The 22367-nt window shown below is 39.4% G+C and overlaps 1 protein-coding gene across 2 annotated transcripts; it reads left to right on the top strand.

The window, feature by feature from the left end:
• The first annotated feature begins 9172 nt into the window (after positions 1–9172).
• Positions 9173–21915, top strand: klhl21 (kelch-like family member 21). 2 transcript variants are annotated; one of them, XM_067528588.1, is made up of 6 exons: positions 9173–9331; positions 14716–14940; positions 15428–16508; positions 17562–17967; positions 19727–19799; positions 20052–21915. In XM_067528588.1, the coding sequence occupies exons 3-6, from the start codon at positions 15482–15484 to the stop codon at positions 20379–20381; spliced, it is 1836 nt and encodes a 611-aa protein (XP_067384689.1). In that variant the 5' UTR covers positions 9173–9331; positions 14716–14940; positions 15428–15481; the 3' UTR covers positions 20382–21915. The 2 variants fall into 2 exon arrangements, with proteins under 2 accessions (XP_067384689.1, XP_067384688.1); XM_067528587.1 differs by lacking the exon at positions 14716–14940.
• Positions 21916–22367: the final 452 nt, after the last annotated feature.

The raw sequence follows: 22367 nt of genomic DNA, 5'->3' as shown, positions 1-22367 counted from the left end.
TCTAGAAATGAGAAAAAAACTAATTACCATAAAATCAGTCTCTTTGCAATTAAATAATCTTCATTAACCAATTAAAGTCAGCATAGCTCAATTTAATCAATCTTACAATCACTCACAAAGAGGTTTTCTTCTACCTGTCATTTATAGTTTTTTAATATAAGTTCTTTAGATTATTCCTGAGGTAAGACATATATGTCATGCTTGAAGGATCAGAATTGATAGTGTAGAAGCTGTAATATATTTGTAGTAGACAGGACAGGTGAGGTGGGACACCCACAATATACTTAAATCAGTTTACCGGTACTGATGTTGACTGTAGTAATTTCTCATACCTCGCTTTTGTGATAGACACTATGTTCTTCTTATTACACTCTGCAGACCACTAAGGAAAGTTACCATCATTCTCTCCTGAATTCTCTGACCTCCTCTCAGCCTGCCATTGTAATTTTAATAACATAAAAAATATCATTTTGAGGATAATATTATCCATATTAACAATAAAGCAAAATGGATTACATTTATAAATCTAGTTGACAATCAGGAGCTGACTCAGCATGTTTGGGCCACACATCACATGCTAATATATTAGAATTGGTTGTATCAAGAGAATCTGACACTAAAAAATTACTCCCCATTGTGGATTTTGGATCCATCCCAGCGATAACCACAAACTTCAGAGAACCTACTGTGAAGAAAAGGTTTTAAAACTCTCAACTCAGCTGAAGCTGAGTTGTCTGAACTTGCAATTTCATTAAATTAAATGTTTGATACTTTTGACCTAAGACTGATGGACATTTTTGGGATAATTTTAAGGTCAAAAGGAGATTCATGGCAAAACATCAACATTATTGAACTCATCTGTTAGCACAGCTTAGAGCAGCTAAAAGAAAATTAAAGTAGCATTTGTAAAGACAGCCTCACTGCCTGCTGTATATCAAGTGCTGCTCGAAGAATCTCTTTCTCCAGAATGATTGCAGAAAACTTTAAAGACTTCAGGATATTTTTAGTATTGACAATCTATTAAATCCTGCAACAGATTTTCACTGCAAGTGTTTGGAAGGGTTAGCAAGTGAAAGCACCTTCTTTCTAAAAAGTACACATGAAAGCATGAATGAGGTTTGCAAAACTGCATCCTGAGTTTAATTCTTAGTCTTAATGGTCTCTTTTGGTCTTGGTGTTTGAAGCTGTCTCATCAGCATCTGCTTAAGAACATTTTCCACATGTGGGTGTGGAAAAAATGAAAGCAACCAATCATATTCAAGTACATACAATCAACCAGTCACGAACTCTTATAAGTGTGTAAGTTGGCCATTCACTTTCTCAAACTAATGAAGAGCTGTGTCTGCTGATTGAGTCTATATTTGGTAAAGCGGTAAGAGAAGTGCATACAGGGTCCTGGTCCTAGTTAACCTCAGAGTACTGGTACATGTGGTGCCCTCCAAAAACATCTTACAAAGCACCAACCACTCTAAAGACAAGTAGCAAATTGCGGGGGAAAAAACTACAAAATCTGACTAAAAATAAATAAAAATACAAAAATTAAAATAGGAACACTATAAAACGCAACACAATCAATGCAACTGCAAGGGGGCACAACTCAGTGTCTTCTTGTGCCAGTCCCAAGTCTGGATAAATGCACAGGGTTTGTGTCAGGAAGGGCATCCGACGTAAAACACATGCCAAATTAAAAAATGCAAATCCAAGTGTAGCCCGACAACACAGGATGGTGGTGTGTAAAATGACTCTGGTGGTGAGGAAGATGAAGAGGACAAAGGCAGAGCAGAGGACAAAGCGGTGGAAGTTGAAAAAGGAAGAATGTTGTGTAGTTTTCAGGGAGGAGCTGAGACAGACTCTGGATGGTTTGGAGGTGCTTCCAGATGACTGGACCACTACAGCTAATGTATTCAGGGAGACAGGTAGGAGGGTACTTGGTGTGTCATCTGGAAAGACGATAGTGGACAAGGAGACTTGGTGGTGGAATGAGGAGTATCTCTGTGGCAACTACAGAGGAATAAAGCTGATGAGCCAAACAATGAAGTTGTGGGAAAGAGTAGTGGAAGCTCGGCTAAGGGCAGAGGTGAACATTTGTGAACAGCAATATGGTTTCATGCCTAGAAATAGTTCAACAGATGCAGTTTTTGCTTTGAGGATGCTGATGGAGAAGTACAGAGAGGGTCATAGGGAGTTGCATTGTGTCTTTGTAGATTTAGAGAAAGGGTATGACAGGGTGCAGAGAGAGGAGCTGTGGTATTGTATGAGGAAGTCTGGAGTGGCAATGTGGAGAGCAATGGTGAGTGTGGAAAAGAGGTGAAGAGGCGAGTGCACGCAGGTTGGAACCGGTGGAGAAAAGTGTCATGTGTGTTGTGTGATAAAAGAGTAACAGCGAGAATGAAAGGAAAGATGTTCAAGACGGTGGTGAGACCAGAGATGTTGTTCGGCTTATAGAGACAGTGGCACTGAAGAAAAGACGGAGGCAGAGCTGGAGGTAGCAGAGCTTAAGATGTTGAGGTTCTCTTTGGGAGGGACGAGGATGGACAGGATCAGGAATGAGGACATCTGAGGGACAGTTCATGTTAGATGTGTTGGAGATAAAGTCAGAGGCCAGATTGAGGTGGTTTGGACATGTTCAGAGGAGAAACTGTGAATATATCGGTAGAAGGATGCTGAGGTTGGAGATGCCAGGCAGGAGGTCTAGAGGAAGAACAAAGAGGAGATTTATGGATGTAGTGAGAGAGGATATGAAGTTAGTTGGTGTGAGTGAAGAGGATGCAGAGGACAGAGTTAGGTGGAGGCACATGATTCGCTGTGGTGACTCCTGAAAGGGAACAGCCCAAAGGAAAAGGAGAAGATAAAACACAATACAAACAAAAAGAGTATTTACATTCTCATAAAATCCATCAGTCATATCTGGCTTGTTGTTAACAGGCCATTAACAAACTCATAACAGTTAAATTTTGTGTTTTGCAGAGGGAGACTTTTCCTTACGTTCAGACATTCATTACAATACCAAGATCATCTGAGGGAGGTGGATATATTTATTTTTAAAAATTCCTTCAGTTTGCCCACAGCTGATCATTGGTTTGCATGTTGATATATATAAAACAAATTTTCTCAATTGCTAAGATGAGTTTAATGAAACTGGGATGCACTTGATCCTCATCATCACCTTCTTCCACTTCAGAAATCTTCTCTTCCAAAGTTCAGGTCAAAGATCAGTCAGAGCCTTATCCATCTTTATCCAGCTATAAAAATGCATAAAACATTTCAGCGTGATGTTGATGAGAACCTGAAGCCTAATTGACAGGAGCAAATGGACTAAATGTTAAATTCAGCGGATTTCGTGTTTTTGAATATTTTTGCCCCTTCTGATTTTTCTGCAATTTCACTTATGTCTGGAAAAAGAATGGAATCTGACACACTGCAGTAAAAACAAAAGTGAAGAAGGAATAAAATACAATTACTGTGTCACATCGAGTCTATAATTGGTCTAGTCTTTATGATCCCTGTAGCTTTTCCATGGCAAAGACATTTGAATGCAGGAAAACCTGCATGGAGAAATAAAAACTTTCTTAGGAAATCTCTTTTTTACAGTGTTTCAACGGGCCATCTCAAAAAGAGTAGAGTGTAGCAGGGGTTGTTATCTCCAATGAAATCACTATGGCATATTGGGATATTAATAGATATATTTTGAATTTTGTTGTCTACAAGTTCTGTTGTTTGAAGGAAAAATGAGCTTTTAATATTTTGTTGGTGTAAGAGCATTTTTATTTTGGCCAGTGAGCTCTTCTATCAGCCTGTGGGTTAAACGAATGTGAAAATGGGTCTTGAGAGTGGACACAAATGAGAAAAACCGTAACACTCTAACCTAAAAACTATGGCATGTCTCCATCTAGTGACCGGCCATGTTTATACCTTCAGTTTTCTTTCTAACCTCCTTTGTGTTTATCGCTCCTTTGGGTGTTCGTGGGGCACAGTAGCATAGATCTCACAAAGTTGTAGTTAAATCTTGGGCTGACAGTACATTTACTTGTCCGTGAATAGCCAATAAGATGTAGTCAGTAATGAGAATGACGGCTCTGGGCTGTAGGAAGAACCAAACACACTTATCTTTGCTTTTTTAACCTTAAAGCTGCAGTGATAAACACTGTAATAATACCTGTACACTTGATGTGTGTGTATGAAAAAATTCCTTTGCAGTGACGAAGCCACAGATAACTGGCTCTTATGGCGCCTTTCAGCTCAGTGTTCTAACACTACCACAAATGTGTTTATTGTTGTTCTAGTAAGTTCCAGAAAACCCCGCTGTGTGTTACCTGCATGCCCAATGAAAACAGGTGAAGCACTTCACACCCGACTCATTACCACTCGTGTGGAGATTGTTTTGCAAATAACGCTCAAGTATATAAAATGTCAGCATTAGACCCTCTGTCAGTACCTAATGTTTGTAATGTTACTGTGACCCCAGTGAAACATCGGTCAGTTCCCACGTTACAATGCCTGAGGGACACAATGAGGCCAGAGAAAGTTCACCAGCAGGTTCACTCCAATTTTACATTCACGGCAACCATCTCTTTTTTTGCTCCCCTCATTATCCCCTTCTGAGGGTTAAGCAGCAAAGGTAGATGAAAGCACATGTGTCGTTCATGGACTGAATTTTAATCCGTTTACTGAATTTAATATTGTGATGGCCTTGGAGAATATTCCTTGAGCGTTCTGCCGGTCAAAATCAGTTCAAAGTGACCAGGAAAATCTAACGGATGAATTTAAAAGTCTAATTTTATGTCAATTCTCACAATATAGTTTTAACAAGCTAAGGCACAACTTTCCATCACAGCCCCTAGATGACGTTTCAATTAAAAACTGAAATTTTAATTTCAAGGTGGTGCCAGAGGAAAAGTTAAGTTATCTCCAAAGTCGGTACAGTTTTTAATGAGCGCAGTTTATATACATTAAATGATGGCATATTTTGTGTCTACTCTTTTAAGCAAATGTTGATTTATCAAATTATTTGGTTAGATAGTGTTTGTCTGAGAGTTTATTTACATGTTGAAAATAATTTACTTTCCATTTCCTGCTATATGGTTTAATTTTACTAATACTTCAGCACAGACATGGTTCCGAGATGCCTGTTCGTCTACACCCCCATTCATCCTTCGAGCTAATGTCGAAAGTATCGGACAAAGATGGCGCCTGTGCCAGTCTTTTTAAAATGCCAAACATTCTGTAAGTTACACACCCCCACGGGAATTACATCAGTTATTGGAAGTAGCAAAAGGACAACTGGTGGCCCTGTCAGCAAATGGCTGAGTTTCACATGTTTGAATTGCTGGAACTAGATTACAGCACTAAATGCATCGGATCCAACCGGTAGAAGTGTGAATTCATCAGAAGGAAGAATAATTCATTAGGTTTGTGATGCTTCATTTTGTGTGTATAAAGATTAAGGTCAATGACGATGATGAGCTGTTTGTCCATTGAAAGTGTAAGGATTGTGTCCCCAACGTTTGAAAGGAAAAAACAAGCTGTTACATTTAGGTACTGTATAAATTTCAAGACCTTTTTGTTTTTAGGAGCTTAATGTTTTTCCTCTTTATAACAAATGTATTATAATAGGATACAGGTTGAGTCCTGCTAGGTTTACTGGGCTCTACCTGTCTTGTGTTGCCGGGATTTTTGTGGTGTCTTCCAGTCCAGCTCTGTCCAGATACTGTTCTAGTGCTAGTGGTTCATACAGTGCAGGGTTTTGTTCTTCTATGAGGATTCCTGCTCTTCCCTCTCTTGCCCCTCCTCTGTCCTTTGAGGTGTTCATTTAAGCAGGTCATCATTAGGGTCATCTTCTTGATGTATTCATGGATTAGGCCAGATACTGCAAAACCGAAAGGATGCTGATTCATATTGCAAATGAAACAATGACCCTGTCACGGCCGTGACTCGGATCTGTGTCGCCGCTGCTATCTCTCTACGTACCGCACCGTCTAAATAGTCTCACTGGTTTCACCTGTTGCCTCCCCTTCATTTATCCCGCTCCCCTGCCCCTCCGTGCCACAACGTCTTCCTGTTACACTCGAGTTGTGTGCAGCCTCTTCTCTGTCTCCTGTTTGTCCTGTGTTTTTTTGGCAATCAATTTCCGGGAGCAGGGAGACAGAGCAGGTGACCTGAATCTCTGCTCCTCCTCGTTTTAAATAACTTTTATTTTAATCATTGGAATATTATTTAAGAAGAGGATTTTGCGCAAGTCTATAGATTTTGTTTATTACATGGACCTTCTCCTAGTGGACGCTTTCAGTTGATACTTTGTGTTTGTTACTTTGCTCTCTCTGGCTTTTCTAACTACATGGAATTGTTCATTGTGGACACTTTTAGTTAGCCTGTATTGTTTTCTGGGTCCCCAGAAAAATATGAGGGACCCAGCCTGGGTGGCTGACACACCTAAGAGTTGTTTAACGTCAGGGTTGTGGGTTTGAGCCCCACATTGGGGGCACGTGACTTTGGCAGCCTGACGATTCAATGCGTAGAGCATCAGGCCGGGATGCAGAAGTGTGCAGTATCTAAGAAAATAAAGACAAGGAAGACTAGAAAAAAGCAAGAGGATGATGAATACAACAAAAAAAAAAGATAAATTGAAAAGGGATGAAAAGTAATAGGAGTACGAGAAAGAAAAAGGAGCAAACGATTTTAGGCCGCTAGCTTAAATCAATTGAAAAGAACCCAGATTTACTAAACTTTAATCACATACTCAGTCACCTAACATAGCAACACAAAGACACATTACCTCAAGGACACAGCAACAGACAAATTAAGCTGTTCTATAAAGAAAGTTTTTAATTTATCTTGAAAGAATTGGACTTTTTGGCTTTAAAAACACACTGTTATTAAATTTTGCAAATGTTTTTTCCACTTGTTTTGTTCAGTCTTTAACCAGCTACAATTATTATATATATATATATATATATATATATATATATATATATATATATATATATATATATATATATATATATATATATATATATATATATATATATATATAAAAAATGCACAGTTGAACCGAACCTGAGATACCACAAGGAGCACGGATTTGGTGTCCCACCCTAATATTTTCACTTGCCTCATTTGGCCACCCCATGAAAAGTTCCTGGGGGCACCACTGCTCTGATATGGGCTGTTTTTTCCGGGACCTCCGACAGGTAAGAAGCGTGGAAGGTGACTGAGCACAAGAGAAGACTGTAAGTAAACGGCAACAACAGGGATTTCCTGAATATTGTAGGCTAAAAAGGTGAGTCTCATAGGAAAATGCTGGGTAGCAGTGAATTACCAGAGATGAAACTAATGCAGGAGGATGTGATGTCCAAGTGGATGTGATGGGGGAAAGAGGTAAAATGGTGGTGCCCATGTTAAACACGTTGAGGCCCTAAGGAGAAGCAAATTTGATAAGAGACACAGTGGAAAGTAGCAGAAGTACTTAGAAGAAAAAGAGGTAGAGTCCAGGAGGGACGGGTGGTGAGGCAGCCAGGAGGGAGTGTGGGAATAGTTAATTAGGGAGCTGAAGAGTAAAGTGGAGCGGGAAGGTGCCTGTAAACAATGAAGTCAAGGTGGGGGTGACAGAAAATAACAAAGAAGACAAAAAAACTCCCCAAAAAAAACAATGAAAAAGAAGACAACGAAGAGGAAGACAAACAGGAGGGAGAGGAACAATAAAAAGTGGATGACAAAGAAGAAAACAAACAGTGAAAAAATAGAGGAGACATACGTACAAAAAAGCTTAAAATGAGGAAGACGAAGAAGAATAACTTTTATAATATAGATGAGGTAATTAAACTGCGTGAAGCAGATTGTTCAACAGCCAAAAGTATACTAAGTTATCGTTTGCTGGTTTGCCACAGATTGCATTTAGTTCTATATAAGACAGACGAATTATGAATATTTTTTATTGGACACAGTCTTATTTCTACAGAATCTGTCTATAAGAATAAGACTGTCAGTTCAGAGACGCATGCAAAGCCTTTTATTTTTAATAATTCATTTAAACTTGGAAGGTCTCAACTGAAGCATTTTTGGACCTTTACTGTTAAAGACAAACATACAGATTTCATAAATATTGATTTCCCTTTGGGGAACAGTTATTGTTAAGTGTTGAGACTTATTACATGATGTAGCTCAACTGGATAATAAAGTCTATGTCAGATTGAAGGATTAAATTATTTAATATTAAATACATATGCAGTGGAAGGTTTGTTGGTTAAAAACACTACAAAGTATATACAATAGATGAGATCTAATGAGAATTAACACAGACTCGATCACATTTAGTGCAGGACATTCAAGGTTTCAATAACAGTGAGCTCAATAGATGGCAGCAGTGTACCGAATGCAACTGCTTCTGAGGCTAAAGGAAAATGGGATAAATATAAATAATGATAAACATTTCAAATGTGTCATATAATTCTGTATATATAAGAGTATCTTAATTTCTGTGCTATGAACATTTATAAATATGAGAGAGGCCTCAGACAACAGTTCTGCTTCACTCTGAGATGTTGACCTGCTGAACTTGGACAGTTACATCCTCTCCTGTCTGTGTTTTCTTTGAAAACACGGCATCTTTTCCCCCCTGAACTTATCTACGAAATACCAACCTGAAAATTGTTAACCAGCCATCACATTGTTAAGAAGCGGAGGCTTTCAGGCCAGTGTGGGGCCTGTAGCTGGTACCAGCTTGATGCTGGCAATAGCAATGGCAGCAGGATACACTGCCTGCTGTATTTGACCAGCAGTGAATTTATTTCATAGACTGTTAAACTGCTAAATGGGACTTTGTGTATTAGAGAAAGGACTGAGGCCTTGTAAGAATTTAAACATTCTTACAAGGCCTCAGTTGTAAGTAATAGCAAAATGAGACGAACTGTTGTTGCGTTCACGTACATACATGCTATGGCTCTCTGTGCAACTAAAGGCATTGAGAGAAGTTTATTTCGTGCTTCTGCTGCAGCGTGAGGTGATAAAATATTTGACTAATTTAATAATCCCGTTTTAATTAATCATATACAAGTTGATAAAACCTAACCGCCAAGGAACAGAGGCTTTACAAGCGTCGTTTCTGATTTACTAATTCACTGTGGCCCAGAATACCCGTCTACGGGGTGTGGGTGTTCATTTTAACGAGGATTTTCCCGATAGATCGTGAAGGCAACATTTGCTACAGCGCAGGGTATCATGGCGCAGAGGAGGCCAGGCAGATTCGCGGCGTCAAACTTTAATTTCAGCCCGATTTCTATTGTGTATCTGCGCTATACTGTATTACACTATTAACGTTCGGCGAGGGCAAACACTGGTAAGTACAGAAAACCGTACTGACTTGTTTCTAACGTCGCAGTTTCTTCCAAGCCGCGGACAGACTGGTCGCAGTAACGTCACGTCCCATAAGAAAACAACGTTATGAGCTTCGTATATATGTCACACTACTTATAATAGTTTTGAAGGTGTGAAATAAATGCTGGCCACGGCTTCAGGATATTGTTTAGTATTAAACGCTACATTGGAACAACATGACTTTAGCGAGACATAAACCAGGCTTTGTGAAAGTCCTCGCACTGGGGCGAAAGTTATTAGCAAGGCAGCGGTTGCTACTCAATTTTCAACATACTGCGTTATTGTTGTTGTTATTAGCATATTAAGTAGCTCACTCCAGCTTTTAGGGACACAGCATCTGTGTTTGGCTTTAGGCCTGGAATTGTAAGCTGTGATATGGCCTCTAGCTCCTTAATTTGAATATTCCCATGGACCAAATATGGCATTGGATACTGAACGGTGACCAAAGCAGTTGAACGACTGAGGAGCGACTGTGCTCAATTCTGTAGACATCGATTGCTGCATAGCCCAAATGATGGGACTTCTAATAGTCCTGTTACAGGAGCACAGAATTACAGGAATGCACATAATGGAGCACATTCCTTTTTTTTTTTTTTAACATCATCCCTCAAGCCTGAGTCATACCATGAAACAAGTCTTCTGAGTGGCTCTAAAATGTATCATGCCCTGAATTCCCAATACATTCATGTACCGTGGATCAGACAGACTGTAAATGTATTTATGAAAACCTCCAGGGGTCTATGGACATCCTCAAGGCAACTTTAGCTTGTCTTCATAATCAGTTAACTGCTTATTTCAGTTCTAAGCAACATAATCAAACTGATTTCAGGTCATCAGATGCAGTTGCTGGTAAAAAAAAACAAACAAACAAAAAAGACTGAATATTGTTGGGTTTGGATAGATTTGGTTGCATCAGCATCAGTTTTCTCCTTATCTGAGGCTTGTTTATTCTAGTAGCCTCATACTGGCACTTCTCTGTTGGGAATAAGAACCCTTTTCCACCGGATGGTAAGATGAGTGTGTGGTGCAGTGAGTCTGGGTTTGCCTTTTTATGGCCAGGCTAGGCTCCGCTGTGGACAGTCTGGGGTGTATTGTTGCTCCACTTTGATGGCTGCCTCGGGCCCAGCAGCCTGTAGCGAGAGCGGAGAGTGCGTCTGCTTCAGTGTGACTGTGCGTCACACAAATCTGATTATTTCTGCAGAACGTGTTGCCATGTTGTTGATTGGATGTCTCTGTTACTGTAGAAAAAAAGAACTGTGTGGCATAAGTATTTGTTTATTAAGACAAGTATTTGTTTGAGCATGGTCTGTACACAGTACAGCTATGTACTGTTGATACTGAGAAGATAAAAATGCAAAATAGTGTTTTGCGTGTATGTAAATTGCTTTTTGTAAGTTTTCACCACCAAGGGTCAACGTTAGCAATGAGAACAAGAGCGAGTCTGTTTTGGGTCCACTGCTTTGGTCTGCACTCAAATAGCTACCAACTATTTGTAATTGTATTTAAAATGTTGTACAGATTACCCAGTTACCCAGACGACCTGTTCTTTTGTGATGCCCAAAGGACGCAGATAGTGAGAATGTTTTTTTTTTTTTATTTTAGTTTATCAAAGAACAAGTACAGAACCGTATCAGGAAACAAGCAAATACAACTTTGTTGGCCAGACAAAGTATTCTAACCGCTCAGAGTAAGAGTAAAGTGCCCAATGGGAAGATGGAAACAGTCATCAAACTGGAGAATCTTCAAACATCTGGAGAATTATATTGCAGTTCGACTGCAGGTTGTAAAAGCGTCTCCAAAAGAATTGTTACTCTCAGGGAAACGGAAGACTGAAGTTAGGGACCATCTCTAAAGTGCATGCAGTGTGGCCGACAGGGTTAATGAGTGTTTTTCTCATTACCTTCATTTCCCCCTTTCTTTGTGTTGTTTCCTAAATATTTCAAACCAACCTCATAATCATTTGAATCCACCCATTACATACTGATTTTTGGTTTTGGATTAAAATCATGTAACATGGACTTATAAGGTGTTACAGCATTTTTCCACCAATAGCTTCCTTATTTTTGACTGACAAAGTCCAAACGACTTTTATTGACATGCAAGCCTCCTCCCACTATATGCACAACCCTTAGATTTTTGAATACAAAACATAAATTCTGGCCAAATAAGTTATTATAGCTTGTTTTGTCTTAATAGTTTTGACATATTTCAAAACCTATCAAATGCACAACCCTTTAGATTTCTGATAAATGGCACACTACATGGCCCAGTGGACTGTTAAACCCTATTTTTAGACAATATCTGTGTAATAAAGACATAGATTGGAACGCAATTTTTGATTTCTAGATATTTCCGATTAACTTTAAATTTATTTGAGTCCACTCACTACAGGCATATGTCCTATTTTTGGAATAACTGCATGCAATATGTTTTATTCCAATAGGTTACTTAAATTTGTTGGACAGACTTCAAACCCCTTTTATTGACATCTGGGCCTCCATCCAAACAGCCTTTATGAACATTTCTAATCAAAATAATTCAAACTGAATTGAGGAGTGAATTGCCACTTGGTGAACTGAATTGCCAATTGCAAAAAGCATTTTCAAATTCCTTGATGACATTGCATATTGAAATGCTAATTGTAAAATGAATTTCCATTTGAATAAAGTCTACAAAAAAACAAGCAATATAAAATTCAATTGATTTAATTTTATCCAAATAATTTAAACTAAACTGAGAATTGAATTGCCACTTTGCATATTGAAGTGCCAATTGAAAAATGCGTTTTCAAATTGCGTGATCAAAATGAAAATTGAATTGCCAATTGAAATATGATTTGCCACTAGAATTATGAGCATGATGTGCTTCCATAAATTGGTCTAGAAGATATCTAATACTTATCTAACCAGATTATGCCTGATTTTGCTGTCTACAGTAATTCTGATGCTTCTAGTGCACAAGTAAAATTTTTCCAAAATACACAGACTCTCATCAACTCATTTAAGAAATTCTAATTAATATTTTCTACAGTTCTGCTCCTGACGTCCTCTGACCAGAATATAACTGGAGGTCATGAGTTCAGCTCCACAGACTTGCACTATTATAGCCTACATGATAAAAGAGAATGGAGATGCATTCACCCATATAGCCATAGCGTGAAGGTGGGTAGAGTCGACCTATGCTCCCTGTTGCACTTCTCTCTGTGCTGTTCAGTCATAGCAGAAAGGTTGTTTCCACACCTCCACTATTCCCTCCTCCTCACCATTCCTTTGAGAGGATACATTTCTGCCTGCTATTCTTGGAGCTGCTCGGTAAACACACTGATTGTAAGTTGCTCAATACCCCCGACTGTTTAGAGGAACATTTTGAGAAAACATCAGTTAATTAATTTGTAGGAAAACAAACATGTAACATCCAAAACATGTACATAAAGTTAAATTACTCTGCTTTGCTGAAGACATTTTTAACTCTTGTAAAAAAGAAAGCGGTGGGGGAAGGAAATCATATACAATAAAAAGCTTGCATGCAAGGAAATGTCATTATCCCATCTAACAAGATTAACTTACACTGACGTTAAAATACTTTTATTTTATTTATTTTTCCAGTGCAGGTCTGGGCTGTTAGGCACTGTCTGGTCTTCATGGGCCAGTTCTATGCCTCACAGAACTATGTGGGCTGCTGCATTGTTGAACTTTGGTGTGGAATGTACTCTGTAAGTCCTTTGGCCTGGAAACCAGGGGCTTTAATACAATCTTAAAAATATTACTGTAAGGAGATACTTTGGGTATTTTAAGAAGGAACGATCATCTCCAAATATTAACAGCAATCAATAGGCCATAAGTTCTTATAAAGTCAATAGAAACATCTGTATTTAAAAGACTTCAGTGTTAGAGATTTTTATGCTTATTCATTTTCTCATAGAGGTTTAACCAGAAAGATTAGCCTAAATTAAAAAGCCAAATACAATATCAAAAGCAGCTGGGGTTCACAGTAAGCAGACATGAATGTGTAAGATTATTGTTGTGTATATTTAAGTTTTTTGATGCTTTAAAAACAACCTTTTCTGAAACCAAGATATATTTGGTTATGGGCTTTAACTGGACTGATCTTCAGATTATTTTCTCAGTTAATGATCATTAGTGCATACATCTAAAATAAAAGATGTTTTAGATCTTTGTTACACTTAAATGTAACATTTTACACATATACCAAGACATACGCAGACAGACAACCATTCACACTCACATTCACACCTACAGGCAATTTTAGATTCACACCGTAAGGCCACGGCCGGCTGGGGCGTGAACCCGCGACCTTCTAGCTTGGTTGACATTAAAAAGCCATCTGTATGCACCTTGCTAATGCATTAGTAAATGGTTTCGGATTGATTTTTTTCCTAATGGACTAAGAGAGCTATCGGTGAATAAACAAAGGCGTTTCAGTTGATTCATTTGCAGTTTATAAAAGCAACAGCTGTTGTGGTGTCACTGTAGAAATAATAGACAGGCATAGCCTTGGAAAGCAGGCTAGCAATTGGAATTGGTTAGCGTATTCAGCATTTGCAGTCATTAAGGGTTTTCTTTAGAAGTAGTACTAGTTACAGTACTCCAAAAATGTAGCAGAACTCAGCCAATAAAGCACAAGGAGAGTGTGTAGTGAAGGAAGAGAACAAAACGAAACAAGTGAATGAGTCTCTGCTGACAAAAATAAATGTATTTAGACACGAGTGGTTTGTGGTGGTCCCCTTTGGTTTCCCACTACTGGCAATAACTAATACTTGTAACTTTAAGGGCAAAATTTTAAAGATACATAATGACAGCAACCAACTTAATCTTTTAAGATGTTTGTGGAAATGTGAGAGGAGCTGTACATTTCAGTTCGACAGAGATTACATGATGTTTTCCTTTCTTAATTTTGTCGCATATATTACTTAACATTAATGTGCTTTCTTAACGTTACAGCAGCCAACGAACCCACTTTTTGGCAGAAAGAATGGGTCAGAATTAGCCACTAACGTGATTATTATTTTGAATGTTTCGTCGGTTTCCAGCTCTTATAAGCTTGTGTCAGAGACAAATGTTTGTTTCTGACATCTGAGTTGTTCCTGCTACAGTTGGTCTGCTGTGATCAGAGTAGGTCTTTGACATTGTGATGCTTTACTAAGAAGATAGCAGATGATTATGACGGGAGGTTCTGTGTTTGCGTTAGCTGATGTGCTGACTGTGATGTGGAGGCCGGGGCTCAGCTGGTTCTCCTCTCAAAGTCGACTTACTAGCAGTGACTGACCACAAAGACATACCAGTGACTGTGTGTGTGTGTGTGTGTGTGTGTGTGGGGGGGGGGTAGTTTCCACGCAGCTTCAGCCCATGACATGTTAGGTGTTCTCCCCAAATTCCCCCACCCTCCCTGGAAATGGACTGCTGGTATATTTATAGCCCCCTGAGCACCACCAAGCTCTCTTTCCTAAACACGGGTAAGGAGCTACTCATATTCACCAGACTTGTGCTGAGCTTCTGCGTATATCCTAGACTGTTGGAAACTGTCGTTTTGCTGCCTGGAGAATCTCTTCAGGTAGGAGAGAGAACCTTTTGGGTTTTTATCACAAAGTTTTCCACTTATTTAAGTTTGTGCCCTGTTACATTGCTTGAACATTTGGCTGTAAAATTCGTAAAAGTTCATTCGAGCAAAATTAGAAGATGAAATTTAATTTGGCTTATTTGCCTCAGTTTGCAGCTGTTTTGATCATTATTTGATTTACCAAGCATATTAGCAGCTTTTCAGCTGTGAATATTTGCTGCTTGTTGTGGTGATTATGAACTGATTATGCTTGGATATGAAATGTTGGTCAGTAAAAACAAGCTAAGCGATATACTTGAGCTTTAGGAAACTGTTATGGGTACTTTTCACCAGTTTTTCACGTGATGGATCAAACAAGTGCTAATTTCATCAAGAAGATAATTAGCACATTAATCGTTAATAATCATTAGTTGCAGCCTTACATGGCAGCATTGGTTTGGAATTTTATATATGTTTATATATGTTTTTATATCTGTTTTAGATGAAAACAGCACTGTGAGCACAACTACCAGAGAGACCGCCAAACAGAGTAGCGATGGAAAAGCCAGTGTTGCAGTCACAACCATCCACCCTGCCTTTTTTCGACACAGCTCACGCGTTCAACCTGCTGAGGGGAATCCATGAACTCCGAGCTGAGAGAAAGTTTTTCGACGTGACATTATGCGCCGAAGGCCGGGAGTTCCACTGTCATCGCACGGTGTTAGCTGCTGCCAGCACCTACTTCCGGGCTATGTTCGCAGGAACGCTGAGGGAGAGCGTTATGGACCGGGTAGTTCTACATGAGGTTTCAGCAGAGCTTTTAGGCTTGCTGGTGGACTTCTGCTACACAGGAAGGGTGACAGTCACTCAGGATAATGTGGACCTCCTGCTGAAGACAGCAGATCTGTTTCAGTTTCCCTCAGTCAAAGAGGCCTGCTGTGCTTTTCTGGAGCAGCGCCTGGATGTTTCCAACTGCTTAGAGATCCAGGACTTTGCAGAGGCATTTGCCTGCAGAGAGCTGGCGACTAGTGCTCGTCGCTTTGTCCTCAAAAACATAATGGAGCTGGCCAAAGGGACTGACTTTGAGCGATTACCCTGGAAGCGGCTGCTTGAGTTTATGTCAGATGATGAGCTTTGTGTGGACAAGGAGGAGACGGTTTATCAAATTGCAGTGCGCTGGGTCAAGGCTGATTTCCAGCGGCGACTGCATTACTGGCCTGAGCTGCTCCAGCAGGTACGACTCCCCTTTGTCAGGAGGTTTTTCCTGTTGGCCCATGTGGAGAGCGATCCACTCGTCTACCTTTCCCCCACCTGCCTTCGCATGGTCAACGAAGCTCGTAGATTCCAGTCCTGTGAGTACGACCGCCACGACAGGCCGTGCCACCGCATGCGGCCACGGCCCTCCACGGGGTTAGCAGAGATCCTGGTGGTGGTGGGAGGCTGTGACCAGGATTGTGATGAGCTGGTCACAGTGGATTGTTACAACCCCCAGACTGGACAGTGGCGCTACCTGGCTGAATTCCCTGACCACCTTGGCGGAGGCTATAGCATAGCTGCTCTCGGAAACGACATGTACGTCACAGGTAAGTCATTAAACAACAATCTAGGAACCTTATTACAAAGTTCTGTAACATATTGCACAGAGGACCCCAGCTCCTCATACAGAACACATTGGTCATTAGTTACCATGTGTAATAGATTCACTGTTGTCAGTAAATTTATATTTGTATTCTTTGTTCTTATGAAATGGCCATCAGGCAGTGCTTAAAAATAAACTACAGGCTCTGTGGCTAGTAGCTGTGTGTAAACAAGACAAAGTGAGACAGGACATGATGTGCAGCCAAGACATCAGTGGCGTTGTCATCGTTATCGTAACTGGTGATGTATCTGAAAAGAAGGCCTTGTTTGTCTCTTTGACAAATCATCCTAGACATTCACTCATCATAGTGGCTTATAAAATTAGCAGCGCCGTCTCACTGACTGCATGACAGAAATAGCAGAAATGTATCATTGCATCATGTTGACAGATTTAGTTTTTAAAACCTTGGATATAGTGCTTTAATAAAATATGATGCTTATATATTTCAGAGAAAATGTGACTGCAATAGAAACTTTCACAGGGCACGTTGACAGGACAGAAATGCCAGATTAAGTTTGTTGGTCTACTGTGGAACTGGACTGTTTTTATTAGCCCTGTTCTCATTATTCACTTTTGAGCTTCCGTTAACTTGCTCTTTACTCTGACTTATCTGTGTCCAGTTTTACATGCTGTGTTTTTACATGCTACGTTTCTTTCATCCACAATCTTCAGCATTTTCAAATTTAAAGTGGAACCAAATGGAAGTTGAACACAAACGCATTCATTTTGTATTTTGATTATTCATTGTAATTGTTTGGATGTTATATGTTTTGAATATCTATTTTGGAAAAATATGTATATTATCTACCTCATACTTACTATTGGTCCTCTTCTACAAAGTAAATGACTCAACAAGCTAAAATGTCTTTTTAACTAAAAAAACTGATTTCAAACTGCTGCTGGAACCCGAATAGAAAGCGTGCGTGATACTAAGCAGCAACAAATGGAAATCTTTTATGCGTGCTCACTGGTGAAACTGTACGTTTGCGTCCTTTAGGTGGTTCTGATGGCTCCCGCCTGTATGACGGTGTGTGGCGCTACAGGTCCAGTGTCAATGAGTGGACAGAGGTGTCTCCCATGCTAAAGGCCCGTGAGTACCATAGCTCTTGCGTGCTGAAAGGTCAGCTCTATGTGGTGGCATCCGACAGCACAGAGCGGTATGATCATGCATTGGACTGCTGGGAAGCCCTACCAGCCATGCTACACCCTATGGACAACTGCTCCACCACCACATGCAACGAACGCCTGTATGCTATAGGCTGCCTGACTGGGGAGGACACTATGGCCGTCCAAAGCTATAATGCAGACACCAACTGCTGGGCCATGGTTAACTGTGGACAGCTGCCCCCGTGGTCCTTCACACCAAAAACTGTCACCCTCAATGGACACATTTACTTTGTCAGGTTAGGAGAAAACACCTTTCTGTTACACTTGTAGCTATTTTTACTATAAACCTTCCTTTAAAAGTTTTTAAAATGTACCATGATATTTCTGAGAATTGGAAAGAAAATTTGCACTTTAGTGCTAATAATGAGAAAAATGGATAAAGTTGGTATTGTTGATAGATGGAAATTCCATTGGTTATTATCAGTTTGTCAACAGATTTTCACTCATTCATAACATAATTTTACATTTTTTAGGGTTGTAAAATTTAACATATGAATTGCATTTGAATGCAAATTCCTTTTAACGCCACAGATTTTTTTTAAGAGCCATTACTGCAGGTTCTGATATAATCAGCCCTTTGTGTCACCGGTAGCTTAGCAATAATAGCACAAACTGGGGTCGCACCTAACAAAGAAGAATGGATAAGCTAAAGGGTTTTTTGAATGGTAGGTTCATTTTACCTGCTCCCTAGTGAAAACCTACACAAACACGGGGAGAACATGCAAACTCCACACCGAAAGGCCCTGTCTGGTCCAGGGGTTGAACCTGGGACCTTCTTGCTGTGAGGCAAGAGTAAAGTTCTGTCGGGTGGATCTATCGGCACGACTAAAGTTATTTGTGAGTGGTTAATGATCAACAGAAATACCACTGCAGGTCATCTAGTTTGCTAGAACAAAGACAAGTGTGCAGCTTATACACTTTATTTTTTATTTTTTCCGCTTATCGCGTGAGTTCAGGGTCGCCACAGCGGATCATTGTCCGCTTGTTGATTTGGCACAGTTTTTATGCGGGATGCCCTTCCTGACGCAACCCTCCCCAATTTCTACCGGGCTTGGACCGGGCACTGCACAGCGCGGGGATCGAACCACTCACCCTGTGGTCCGTGGACGGCTGCCTTTACCAACTGAGCTATATAGCTGCCCCTTGTGCAGCTTATACACTAATACAGTAATAATAATATGCTAATACATGTAGCCTTGTTAGCAGCATGTTCAACACCAATAGTACCTGAGCCTCTTAATACTACTATGTGTACACTCGCAGTACTCAGAGTACAATATGTAAAAAAGAATGGTAACACTTGAAAAATGTCTCTCTTCTGTCTCTTTCTAGATACAACTTGTGTGATTAATCTGCAATCAACTGCGATTAAATAAGCAGCGCACGTTAATGACACTTTCTCCATTAGCAATTACTACTTAATTACACATGCAACTTAGTGTGATACTGAGATATCACATTGATTTACAGATAAATACGAGGTACTTTTTATGACACAATGAGGAAAGCTTGTTTGACACTGATTGGTTACTTGCTTGTGGCACTAAGCAACAGAGAACATTTAATCCAGTAATGTAATTATGAACAATTTAGAAGTAATTGTGTTTTCTCAGTATTTTAATTTTATGCTACTTTACACTTGTTGACTACATTACAGTGCAAAATATACTTTTCACTCTTTTTACTAGTGTATTTATTTGACAGCTGTTATTAGTAACTTGACAAGCAATAAAATGCAACACATTGCTAAACATTAAACCAGTGATTCCCAAATGTTTTGGTTTGTTTGCCCTTTCGGTAAATCAGTCCATTTGTTTGATCTTAAAGAACCATACAGCTGTCAACATGAATTTATTTCACCATTGATATGGGTGGTTATACATATTTATTTAGGACATGATTTAGCATTTCAAAGGTCGGAAAAGAACATTGGTTATTAATACACGAAGCAATGTTGATTGCCGTGGTTTGACTTAGCTGTGTTTCTATTTGTAGGGATGACTCAGCTGAGGTGGATGTGTACAATCCTCAAAAGAACGTATGGGACAAAATTAGTCCGATGAACCAGGTTCGTATTTCAGATGCGACTCCTTGTCTCCTAACATGGTTGATTAGCAGTTCTGTGTTACCAGTCAGTCGAAAAAAATATCGTATTATAACTGTCTAGTTATTATATGTTTTTGGTTCTGGCACAAATTGTTTCATTTATTTATTCAACATAATTGATCAGTTTTCCTTATGCTTTGCTACGGTAATTAGATACCCGTGTATTTAAGGACAGTACCTTTACATTTTGAAAAACGTTTTTGTCTTTTACCAGGTTCATGTTGGAGGCAGCGTTGCAGCCCTGGGCGGTAAATTATATGTGTCTGGTGGTTACGACAATACGTTTGAGCTGTCCGATGTGGTGGAAGCCTACGACCCGACCACACACAAGTGGTCTCTCGCTGGAAGACTCCCTCAGCCGACCTTCTGGCACGGCAGCGTCAGCATATTCCGGCAGTTCATGCCTATGGTGTCAACTGCATTTGAACCTACTGACACACCGGAGTCAAATGCCATTCACTTGCATCGGCACCAGCACCACCAAGCGCTCCACAATCTCAACAACAATCTCAACCAGAACCACGATGTGAATCCAGCACACTGAGTTTGGGGCTAGAAATCTCTGCAACACATGCTCAGTCCTTTCTCGTTCATTTTGCTATCAGTAGTTTACTGTGAATTTACCTCATCACAAAGCTGTTTAAGGCTGAAGAGGAGGCTGAGCGTGTTTATACTAATAATCCACTTGGCTGCGAAGTTGTCACACTGAGAATTACTAAGGTGTGTTGACTGCATGAATTGCAAAAAGGCTTCATGTTAACCTTTTTTTGTGGAAGACATGATTCTCAAAAGAAAACTTGTTGCTACTTGTTTGGAGGTGAGGAATTTAACCATATTCCTTTGGCTCACTTAACAGAGTTTTTTGATAATTTATCATTTCTTTAATTTTTTTTCTAGCAAAAATGACTAAAAGTCAATGGTTCAGCTTCTTAGTTTCAGGGTTTACCTGTTTTTATATCGCAGTAATCAGAACACCTTACTTGGACTGTTGGTTGTATAAAACTGGCCATTAGAAGTGTCATTTTTTTACTTTAGGGAATTGTGACCGACGTTTTTCTCGGTTTTCAGAGATTACGTATTCCAAACAGTTCTTCTAATATTATACAGTATAAAATATGTTATATAAAGCCCCGATATAAATCTCACCTTTGTTTTGCTGGTCACATTTCTTTAGACATGAAATTCATCACATGCAACTCCACTGATTTTAGACTTTAAAATCTGTTTAGAGGTCTAGAAGAGAACTATTGCATTTGTGTGAAAAAAAAAAAAAAAAAAAATTGAATGAAGTGTTTTGTGGTGCAAATTTGGACACCTCCTCAAAGCACTTGTGGACTAAGGACTTCTCATCTCTGCATGAAGCTAGTGGTTCAAGGCTTTCATTAGCCACTGCTAGCATTAGTCACCAGTGTGTTGAATGGAAAAAAAGATTGCTGCATTGATTTTCATGCTCAAGTATTGTGGGTGAAATAGCAATAATGTGTTTACATTCCTAAAATGAAGGCAATCACAATTGATATGGAGCACTAACTACACACAGGCGGTTTTAACAGGGGAAATGCTTTGTACCAGAAGGTGTGTTGAGTCATTTGTCATCATCGTAGAACTTTAGGATGGTTGCATGTGATGTTAACGTGTACCAGGTTAGTTCGCCTTTATAACCACCAGTCAAATGTGCATGAAGCATTTTCACAGAGAATTGTATTTATGGATGTTTTTAATGTTTGTGTGTTTATTTATGGATATACTATATTTGTGCTACGGTTGCTTAAGGTGCCCCCGCCATTGCAGCAAGAGAAATATGGAAAATGTGGAATATGATGGAAGCGAAAGGTCAGCAGTGTCAACTGGAAGTGCAAAAGAATCTCAGTTTGCTCTCATGTCGAATTTTCTGCTTTTAAGGAAAATGTATTTTTGCCTGTTTTTGAAGGTTTTGTTTAATGCATCATTTTCTTAGTTTTCATACAAGTTTGTGATGTTGAATTAGTTTTGTAAAGACATTATATTCTTAACATGTACTGTGCTTGTGTAAAGTTTACAGTGTGTTACTATGAATTAAACTGCAGGCAGGTCTAAGAGCTTATTCTGGTGAGTCACATTTAATGAGCTGGTTTTTAAATTTCACATATTTCTGTGTTAAATGATTGGAGTTTTATATTAATAGCAAGCTAACACGTTCCATTATAAAGCTGTATATTTTAACTGAAAATCATAAACCTGTGAAGCATCTGAATTCCAAGTACAGATATTCTGACTCATGTGACCTGTGTTTACTAAGGATTTCATCTGTTAAATACGCTGTAGTTTTGCAGCCAGTGCAGAAGACAGGTGGATTTTTTTTCACCCAACTATCATCACCTCTAACGCTCAGTATGTAGAGTGATAGACTTTGTTTAAGAGAAACCAAATGTAAAAGTTATTCTTGACAAAAACTCCTAAGATGAAGCAAAGAAACCTTTTAGACATGTAACCTTTCATAAAGAGACAGTTGGCATTTAAACTCTAAATATTTTGTACAGATTAAACACCA

This window comes from Channa argus, chromosome 13, assembly GCF_033026475.1.
Source record: "Channa argus isolate prfri chromosome 13, Channa argus male v1.0, whole genome shotgun sequence".
NCBI lineage: Eukaryota > Metazoa > Chordata > Actinopteri > Anabantiformes > Channidae > Channa > Channa argus.
The sequence above is the reverse complement of the archived record's forward strand: the minus strand, read 5'-3'. Positions and strand labels throughout refer to the sequence as shown.